General features: G+C 30.4%; 1 protein-coding gene across 14 annotated transcripts in view; it reads left to right on the forward strand.

Moving 5' to 3' along the window:
• Klc (kinesin light chain) overlaps positions 1-11,117 on the forward strand; it is a 166,950-nt gene that overhangs the window by 7,412 nt on the left and 148,421 nt on the right. For 2 of the 14 annotated variants that reach the window (XM_014417027.3, XM_014417025.3), the window contains exon 1: positions 1,313-1,593. The exons of the other annotated variants lie outside the window; for them this stretch is intronic. Coding sequence is in view for 1 of the 2 variants with exons in the window: in XM_014417025.3 (XP_014272511.1) it covers positions 1,565-1,593 (29 nt within the window). In the remaining variant the exon portion in view is untranslated. Of the gene's footprint in view, positions 1-1,312; positions 1,594-11,117 lie in introns of those variants that run through there. 14 annotated transcript variants of the gene reach the window in all.

The following is an 11,117-nucleotide window of genomic DNA, read 5'->3' on the forward strand; positions in this document are numbered from 1 at the left end:
AAATTAAATATAACAGGTAACCTTTAAATACCAAAGGTAGTAAAAGGTAAGACACAACACGAATTACTTTTTCTTTCTACACAGTAATGCACTACTAACTCACATTTTATTTCTGTTTTAGAGGGTTCGGGGAAAAAAAAAAAAAAAAAAATTCAGTTTTGGGGGAATCTGGTGAGCCCCGTCGCAATTAGAGTGACACAGAATATAACCCCTTTTTCAAAATATCCAATTCTTCAGCCTCCTCTTCGATGCAGTAAAAGAGGTCCCCCCTCAACCCGTTTTCCCTACACCCCCTGATATCAAACTCATGCACCCTTGGGGCTTGGGAAAAAAAAATTGTAAATTTGATCAACTTTAAAAAAACAAACTATAAGATATTTTTCAAATTTTAGGTTTGGGGTTATTTAGTAACGATTGAAAGAAGTGCGTTGATTTCTACAATTCGGGAAGTTCAAGTTCTAGAGCAAACTCTCAAATCGTTGCTTTATTTTAATAGTTTTACGAACAAAAAAGTTTTGATTAAAGTTTTATTTTTAATTGCAAGTATTTCAATAATGTAACTCTAGTCTGTGATACAATCTAGAAAAAAAATATATAGATTATAAATAAATGTCAAATATAACATAATTTTTTTTTTCAAATTTCAACTATTGAAGCAAATCAGCGAATTGAAGGTTTTGGTCATTGTTCGATGTATAGTATCAAAATTTAAATATCAGGATACAAACACAATAAAATCTTTTTTTTGGTTAACCATTGTTATTTATATTAAGTGGAATAAACGATTAGGTGTCATAATATAATTAAATATTTCGTTATGGAAAGTATAGTAAGTGTAATTCGAAGGTATCTTTATTCCTCCACCCCTCCCCCTCTCAAAAATCGTAAAGTTTTGAGATTTCAGAACTTGTTTCTAACTCTAGTTATTATGGTAAAAATATTACTCAAAGAGGTTATTATGTCCTAAATTGCTTAGAAAAGCTATTTAGAGAAGCAGTTTTTCCCAAAATGTTTTAGGGAACACTCCCAGACCTACGGTAAGTTGGAAAATAATGTCCAAATTGTGAAATTTTTTATTCCCCCCCTCCAATAAACTTGAAAGTTTCGTGCTTATTAAGAATTTATCTAACAGATATGTTTCTAAGAAAAACAATTTTATTTTATTTTAGCCAGCAATCGTATTACTGCTTTTTGTTTATTTATTACCTTAAATATATCGATATTTTCTTAAATTTCCATATACATAGTGATAGCGACACTAGCGCCCCACACAGTCTGGTTCGGGAACTAGAGCACTGACTGGCTATCCTGGATTTTTCACAAGTTTCGTAGGCTTGCCCCCCACTCTCACCTTAGTTTCGCTTGTAAGTCCTAATCGCGAAGGTTTCTCTTTCTTTGTAATCTATTTTTTTTTCCTCCGTTCGTAATTTATTATAATATAACAGTTTCGTAAACATCGCATTAATAATATACATTTCTTGTGTATCTGGAAAAGTTTTCTGTGCCTTCGATAGATTGATGAAATGACAACCGAAGAGAAAACATCTTGGTGTATTTGAAAATTATGTCAAAAACTATCAATGCTTATCGTGTGTAAGTAATTATCATTTTTTATCTTGTATATTTTGATTGAATGTTTTAATGTCTAATTGTTTTTTCTTGTTTTGTGAATTTCTACAAAATAACTAGGTACTTTTCTGTGATTACTCATGTGTGGCCAATAGCACCTTTGTCATTGATTTCTTATATAAGATTTTTCTGCTTTATATTTATCTCTCAATTGTCAGAAAGTAATATTTATCAGCTTCACATAAAATATCTCATAAAATTTAGTAGAATAGAACTTGAAATTTTCTCTTGTTTCACATTTATTTTCATGTATAAATTGGTTGGATTCAACTAAGTTTCATTGATCCAAAAATCTATAATTTTATAATAATCATTCGTAAAGAAATTATGGTGGTTATTTTCATTTATGAGTTGTACTACAGTCATCATGATGACTCATGTTACACATAAGACATCATATGAACATATTTTACTTATTTGATAATCGGTAGTATTATTTGATATCTATGTAATCATATCAAACCCTTATATATTGATAAAGTTTTATTCATTTAAATGAAATCAAATATCATTAAATGTTAATAGACCTATGTCCTAATTTATTGTTATAAAATGTTTGAATTAAATATAAAAAAATGACAGAATCTAGGATTTGAATTTTATCTTCTTATCATGCAGCGGTGCACCCATTTACTGATACATACTTCAGTTGAATTTATTGGTATCATTGTGATGTGTGTGTGTAATTCATTCTTGTTTATAAGTGAACAGTTTTTTATACATAGATTTTTCCCGTCCATTAAAATACATGTTTTATGAATCTTCTAAAAAAGTGCCATATTTATATTTTAGTAATAAGTATAACTTCATTTTTTAAGTTGAATTGATCGTCTATTAATCTCCAGTTTTGTATTTTTTTTTAAAATTAGCTCAAATCAGAAGATTCTTGTAATTAGTTTCATTGCGCTTTCTATCTCTAAGCGTTTTAAGCTTTATATTTCCATCTATAAATAAAATCACTATATAATAAAAATTAAGTTGAAACTTTCAATTTATTGATATTTTTATGTCTTGACTATGTCTTGGCCAAGGCCTGTCATTAAATAATGAAGCTTTTTAATTATATTATTGATATAGAATGGCATGCATATTGTATTAAATATCAGGAGAACCGTATTACTTATTTTGATTTTTATATTACTATCTGTTTTTTTCTTTTTGTTCTATCATCCTTAATGGTTCTCATTTTATTATTTATTTATTTTAATGGAATAATGAAAGAAATTTCAAGTCAAAGGTTGATAAATGAAAGTTCTTATTTTTTTTTTTTACATTAATTTGATGAAGGCCTACAATTTAGGCCGAAATATTAGCACAAATAAAAAATTAATTGTTCTTATAATTTTTGTTCTGTTCACTGCCCTCATTTCAGATCAACATTTTCTTCTATCGTAGTGATTTTAATTAATTATTCATTTTTTTTATAAGTCAGTACAGTTTTTTATTTCATTAAATTCATTTTTCTAGCATTAGCTACCTAAATATAACAGTTAATTTCTTACACATTATATAATTATTTGTAATTTCTTATATATTATAATTGGATAACTACTCAAAATACTTGACATTTTAAATACTTTTCATTTTTTTTTTGGGGGGGGGGAGGGAGGGAGGGAGGGAACAGGATTCATTTTGAAATATGAAAATTTTTAAATTCATCCATAAGGTTTTTTATAATTTGTGGTTATAAGTAATGCACATTTTGGCTCCATACTTTTTTTTCAGTTTATATAATGTTAAAATAAATATTTGTGTATATATGTTTTATACTTATTTATTTATGTTAACTCTTTTACCAATTATGCTTACCTTTTGAATTTAAATTTTAATTCTTTGGTATTGTTATATTTTATATGCTACGTAATTATTATCAAAAACTAAGAACCTAAATAAACATTTTCTTTCTTATAATATGGCATCATGCTTTGGTTTTATTGGTTTGGACATATTAATTTTAATTTTGTTCTTATGCTTTAAGGAAAAAGGAATAAAAAAAGACAAAATTCTTTTATGGAAGTAAAAGTTAATCATGAACAGTGTTTGTGATAAATTAAGTTTTGTATTTTCCTATCTAATTGCTTAAACAGAACCCTCATAGATGAAAATGCATCATTAAGTTGTAGAAATTCTTTTTCTTAATGTTACAATTAATTTATAAAAGTTTGAACTGAAAATGTGAATAGGTTGGATCTTTAGAAGGTTTCTATTGTGTCAAATTGAAATTAATAATTAATTTATGCTAAATATATAATTTTGTTCCATTTATTCGTCACATTTGTCAAACTTTTTACTATTTTTTTCGGCACTGGCATATTTTTTCACTTGTAAAAACCTTCTTCTTCTTAATGTTAAATTAGGATTCAGGAATTTTATGAATATACATTTTTATTCAAACTTTAATTGCAAAACTATATCTATTTTTTAGGTCCAATTGGTTTAAACTGTTATAACCTAAAAGTTTTTGGATTAGCATTTTTAACCAGAAATTAGTTTGAAATAAGCCAATTGGTGACAGTAACCTGTACCTACTTGCGTCCACCTAAAGTTGTAAAGTTTATGAAATAATCCTAAATATTTTCATGAAAAGTGATACGTTTGTATTTCGTGGCATGTATTATTTGTAAGGGAACAAGAGAAATGTTAAGAAAAATGTCTCTAATAAAACAAAAGTAATTACATTTTTTAAATAACTGATAGTATATGTTGAAAATTATATTATTATATTGTAAATAAGTTATAGTATTATATATTCCTTTTATAACATGGGATAGTATTGAATTCAGCTAATCATCTGAACTTTGAATTTCTCTAATATGGTTCTTACAATGATTATTTTTTATGAAAATGTTTATGTTTCTAAGAACAAAAAATTTATGAGCTCAAATGATGCATAAGATCTTGACCGTGGTCATTGGTTGAGAAGATGATTGTATGGTCAGTGAAGAACACATTGAGTAAAACTTAGTTAGTGCCGAAATTTTGTCTAGGCTTTCAGATCTTCATCAGGATGACTATTGTAAGAGTCTATATTAGAGTCATCTTGCATGTTCTCATGGAATTCTTGCCGAAATGTTAGCTCTAATAAAATAAGTTCTACTGATTTCTGTTCTTCAGGTATCACATCTCCAACCATCTTATTTTATGAATTGAAATGTTGCTCGTCCCATTCAGGTTGATGCCTTCCCATAATAAATGTTGTTTATGATCTTACTTCTTTCTTAACTTCTCCATTTTTTTTAATTTAGTGAGAAGGAAATGGTAGCTTGTTACATAGACCAGCCATTGAAGTGCTGTCCATTGGTATTTCAGTCGGAATAAGATCTAGCTGATGTTAAAGATTACTTAACCCTTATATTAGAAATGATAGATCAGATCGATTTAGTTTTTTGTGAAGTTTGATATTTTCCAGTTATTTGGACTTAAAATAAAAGAGAATTATGAATAATTAATAATTATGAATAAATATTAAATAATTTATTAATAAAACATTTTTTTTTATTCATGATTCATAAACTTTTATTACATGGTATGGTATGACGTATCTAGGTCTAGTGCAGCAGTTACTAAACTAGGTTCTGCAGTACATTAGGATGCCTCAAGGAAATGCCACTTTCTGAAAATATTTTAATGAATAAATAAATATATAAAGGATATACAAAATAAAAATAGAAAATATACTGTGCATTCCTGAATATATTTCGCTAGTTTTACTTTTTTTCCTGCTTATACAATCGCTCTAAAGGATAAGTGTATCGTGTTGTTTTTTTTAGCTTGACAAGGGTGCCGCGAAATGGTTTCAGCCCAAAACGTATGCCGTGATTTTTTTTTCTAGCCTAAGGGGTGCAAAAAAGTTTGGGAATCGCTGCTTCAGTCTAGGTCAAAGATGAGGTAGAAAAAAAAACTTTTTTTCTTTAATTTATAATATTAATGGAACAGATTAAGGGAGGATAAACATTTTATTGGAAGATCGTTGATTGACTGTGTGTAATAAATAAAGGAAGATGATTCGGGCCAGAATAACTTAAAGAGTAAATAAACTATTAATTATGAACTAATGTTTCGCCCTACTTTGCAAGGGTACATCAGTGCTAAAAAATATAACAATGTAAGAGAATGAAAATATGAAATAAAAGTAATTCCCCACCTTTTAGTGTTTACTTTTTTTGTTTTATATATTTCAATTTTATCTAATTTTAAAAAAAATAAGACGCTATTTATTTCTGGCCTTACCCCAAATATTGACCGTGTGTAGAATATAAACGGAAAATGGTTCGTCTGTGGTCAAAATAACTCAAATAGTAAATAAAATATTTGTTATGAACTAGCGTTTTGCCCTTCTTTGTAGGGATTCATCAAGGCTAAAAACGATACCAACAACAATAATGTAACAAAAAAAAGAATGAGATAACATTAAATACAACTAAACTAAGGTATGGCTAAAATTATGTGAAAATTTAAATAAAAATGAATAGAGTAAATTAATAATTTTGTTTAATTCACTTTTATATAATTTTTGACATATTTTACATCATTTTCTTACTCTGTTGCATTATTTTAGTTGTTTGTATCTTTTTTTAGTCCCGATAAAATCCTGAAGAGGGATGAAATGTTGCCCCATAATGAATAGTTTAATTACTATTTGAGTTATTTTTACGGCACTCGGTCCATTCATCTTCATTTAATTAATTACACACGGTCAATCAACAATCTTCCAATAAAATGTTTATTTATCAATATAAATAAAATTATAAGTGGGTTTAATGTAGTTTATATCCTCCCTTAATCTTCCCTTTTATATATATTTTATCAACCTTTTTGTATTAAAAACTTTTTGATGAGGCTGAACAAATATCCTGTGAGCTGGAGATTTCAGTCTTAACTTTTTTCGCCATTTTCCAATATTAGTCAATTTTTCAATTTTGCTCGATTTAAATAACTTAAGTCTCCTCTTCCCTTTTAGGTAAATGTTTCTGTGATGATTAAAGACCGACGGGTTGGGTTGATAACGCCAAGAAAGAGGGCTTAAAGTATAAGAGCTGGGGAGAAAAAAAAAATTTACTCCATTTTTTTATTACATTAGTCAAAACTATGTATAATTACTACTCTAAATTGATGAGTCTGTCAAGTACAGGTAGAGGAAATAAAAAATGACGGCTGTTTCAAACTTTAAACAATAATTAATTTTCCATTCGGAGCTCTATATCTTTAATACTACCTACAACATTAGACAACATTACAACACTACCTACAACATTACAACATAACATTACAATATTACCTACAACTAATACTCCTACGAAGATAAACGTCATAGACTACATTATAGTCCATTAAACTAGCTTTAATTTGAGTACTAATAGACATCTGTACGTCGAATGGTTTTTTTGAAATATAGATTTCTCAGTTTAAATCTCTAAATTTTGATATTTCAGTGCATTTTTTTATGAAATGTTGCTTTTTAAAAAGCTATATCTCGGATACTATTGTGCATAAATAGCTCTAATAGGGCTCATATTTTAGCAAATTTACTCTTCATTAAATTATGTTATTTTAGATTTGCTAGTATTGTTGGTAGTTTTAAAGATATAGAGCTCCGAATGAAAAAATAATTTTTGTTAACGTTTTAAAACAGTCGACATTTTTTATTCCCCCTACCTGCACTTTGCAGACTGATCAATTTTGACTAGTAATTGTTCATAGTTATGACTAAAGTAATAAAAAATTGGTGTGAAATAATTGCTTTTTTTTCTTCTTGGGCTCTTGTATTATTAATGTTTTTTTTTTCTTCCGAACCCCCTAAAACAGAAATAAAAAGTGAATTTGAAAGGAATATGGTCCGGGTGCGGTCAAGAAAAACTCAAATAGTAGAAATATACTATTTTAATGAGCCAACGTTTCGCCCCACGTTGCAGGGCTTCTTCAGGGCTATTTTGACGGCAGTCAAAACTAAAACGAAACGTTGGCTCATTAAAATAGTATATTTCTACTATTTGAGTTTTTTTTTACCGCACCCGGACCATATTCCTTTCATCTTTACACACGGTCAATCAATAATCTTCCAAAAAGTGAATTAGTAAGTGCATTACTGTGAAAAAGAAAAGTAACTCGTTTTGTGTCTTACCTTTTACTACCTTTGGTATTTTAAGGTTACCTGTTATGTTTAATGTCATATATGAGCTATCCATTCTAAAAAGGAGCTATTTTAAGACCGGAGGTGAGGGGCCTCCTCGTGTTGTATTGCATATAAGATAAAAATAAAAGCATTAATTAATAAAGACGATAGGTAATGGTGAAATAATAAGAAAAACAGTCAGAAGTCGAAAAGAAGTGTGAGGGATGGGGTTGGGGTTGCATTAGAAGATGGAGTTATGAGGTTGATAGGGTTTTTGGAACCTTTCCTGCCCTGCCACCTCGCAGGAAGAGGGGATGGAGTGATAGACTGGAATACTGGATCGAGGGAAGCAGGGAGACTGTCAAAAAATTTAATGTGTCTCCGTGTGATGTGTTGTTGTACAGTTTCTAACTGTAGTTCGTTATGAATGTGTGTCATGACACACATGTGTATGTACAATGTAACATGTTACGTCTTTCCAGAGATGTTCCTCGACATATCTTCTCTAGTGTGCTGTTTTGGTATTGTTGTAGTGATTTCAGGGCTTTTGGGTAAAGATAGTGTAGTAGTGGTGCGCCGTGTTGGAGTGATGGTCGTAGTATTACATTCTAGATGAGCAAATTGAGTCTGAGTGACAGCCCTGGTGAGTAGATGGGGTGTTTAAGTTGGTATGATGTTGATTTGACGATTTGTATTCGCTTCTGTATGTGTGCAGTGAAAGATAGATGTGTTTCTAGTTTAATGCCTAGGTAAGTGAGATGTTTCTTGGTTTGTATTGTCTGTTCGTTGAGTTTAGGTGCTCTGTTGAGAGTTTTCTAGTATGAGAAGGTGATGGCGTCTGTTTTTTGTGGATTGATATGAATCTTTATGTCTCGTAGTTTGTTAGCGATGAGTTGGGCCGCTGCGGCGGCTTGGTCCATGGCCTTGTCTGCATTCATGCTTGCCGAGTATATGGCTATGTCATCAGCATATGCAGATATTTGAGCATCGTCAAATTTAGTCCCGACTATGTGGGCAGTATATATATTGAATAGAGCTGGCGCAAGTACCGAACCCTGAGGGACGCCGCAAGTGACGGGCTTGTGAGTGGAGATTTCAGTTTGTTAGCATTTCAATCTCAAAGAGGTAGACGTCCTGCCGGTGACCGTAACGAAAGCGCTATATCCTCCGTCACGGCTCGTCCACACACGCCCTCCTTACTCCTATCTCCGAGCAACATCATAATCTCAGCTTCGTAAGCAGAGCAGTATTGAGGTTGCATAAGAAGAAAAAATAAAATGCAATTACAAAGGGTGAGTACAGAACTAATGAAACCGATCATGTTCAATGAAAATGATCAAATTAATTTGAATAATCGATTTCAAAACTCATTCAAAAATATATATGATCAGAAGATTATCAATCAACTAATTATTTTGATTAAAAATGAAAAAATACACAGCATATAAAATTAATATTAATGTGTGGGCGAGAAGCTAATCTGTACAAACATAATTTTTATTTTGCTATCTACCTGTACTTGAACCAAATTTACAATCTAGTAAAAAAAGAAAAAACATTGGACAATTACATACATATGTAATACAGCTCAGTTCTGTAAAACTCCCTTGGGGATGAGGTGGCTCTATGGTAATGCGCTGAGCTACTAAATCCAATGATATATTTTTATCCTTTTGCTGTTGCTCACTCATTAACTCTGTTGGTACGGAAGCACTCCGGGCCAACCCAGCCGTCACCAACCGGAGTCCCCGAAAATAATTTAGATATGGGTCATTCCCCGTTAGTTGAAACAGTTTTAAACCTTACCAAATTTTCTTTAATTTTGAACAGGTTTTGTATAGGTATCCTAGCCTTTCTTAGTTTTTACTGATAAGCCTTTCTTAGCATTTGACACTATTTGTATCAAATGTATATGTTGAAGTGCCCTCATTTACCTCTTATCAAAAGGGTTGAGAACCACTACTCTATAAAGTGAGTTACCCTTATTTTCAGGTGTTTGAGCATGATCTTGAAAAACTTGCCTCCTTGTATAACCGTTGTTCCATAAACAGTCGTTTCTTACAAATTACTGAACCCCTGACCCTCTTGGATTGTAGCAGTTCACATTATTATTTTTATTATTGTAGCTTCCCAGAGTTGGGTAGAAATTTCATTGCCATGGATACGACCCTTATTTATGAATGAGCCATTGGTATATAAATATCGTATCCATGGCAATATTAGCTATTAGTTCCAACTGCAGATATTTTTGCCTCACTCCGTAGCTTTATAACTTTTATACTCTTATTTGCATTTTCTCAAAATTAAGCTTACTTTGGAAATTTTCATTTGGTATGTAATAACGTATATTTCAAGGTTGATAATTTATCGTTTAAGAATATAATCTGAGAGCCTTTGTTGAAGTAAAAGTGTATCCCAACAGGAGTTGTCGGTATGCGTTAGAGTAGTAAGTCGACGGAATCAGATGAAATTGGCACTATTTTGTCCAAATCCCCAAATGTCCAGAAAATTTGGATCAAATAAAGTGAGTCTGATAAAATCGATATACCACCAGCTAGGTAGCAAACTAAACCATCTCTGAAAACTTCAAAAAAATCTAAATATCAGATGGATTAAGCCTGAACGCAAAATTTACTATTAACAACACGGAAAAAGTTATTCAATTATTCCAAAATGCCGGAGATAAATTCTGTAACCCCAGTGAATATGTGGTTAAGTCAAAATTCCTTACTTTTCAGGGGACAACTTTTAAAGTTTGAACTTTTATGTAAAATCAGGTGTTTGTGGTAAATCATCGAAATTTCTTCAATACTACCAAAACTTGGTAACTTGTTACTTGTTTTACACCAATCTGATTTGTTTTATACCAATTTGATATGTCTTATCACTAATTAGATAATAGAGTTAACTAATTGTTCACCGACCGTTGACAACAGACTTGACCAATAACTCTGTTTTAAAACGTTGACTGACTTAGACACTTATGCACAATGAAGATGTTGCCTCTGTGATTCTCTTAGACCACTTAACTCATTTTGACCAAAATTCGACTTAACCACATATTCACTGGGGTGACAGAATTTGTATTACTGTTATTTCTAAACATAAAAAGAATAATTTTAGGGTGATAGTCCGGATGGTGGTGTCAATAAATGTAATAATTGTAAATACTATTATAATATAATAGTAATAAAGGTAAACAAAATATATATTGGTAACCTTCCTGGCCAACTGCAAAGTTGCCATTGTTTGGCAAGCGTGTAGAGGTAGTTTTAGAAGACTTGATATAATAGTTCTGAAATACTTTTATTGTTTGTCATATTTATTGATAAATATTATAATAAAAATAAAGTAAAATATATAAATTAAAAAAACT

This window comes from Halyomorpha halys, unplaced genomic scaffold, assembly GCF_000696795.3.
Source record: "Halyomorpha halys isolate HHAL.00 unplaced genomic scaffold, Hhal_1.1 Scaffold145.1, whole genome shotgun sequence".
NCBI classification, from domain to species: Eukaryota; Metazoa; Arthropoda; class Insecta; order Hemiptera; family Pentatomidae; genus Halyomorpha; species Halyomorpha halys.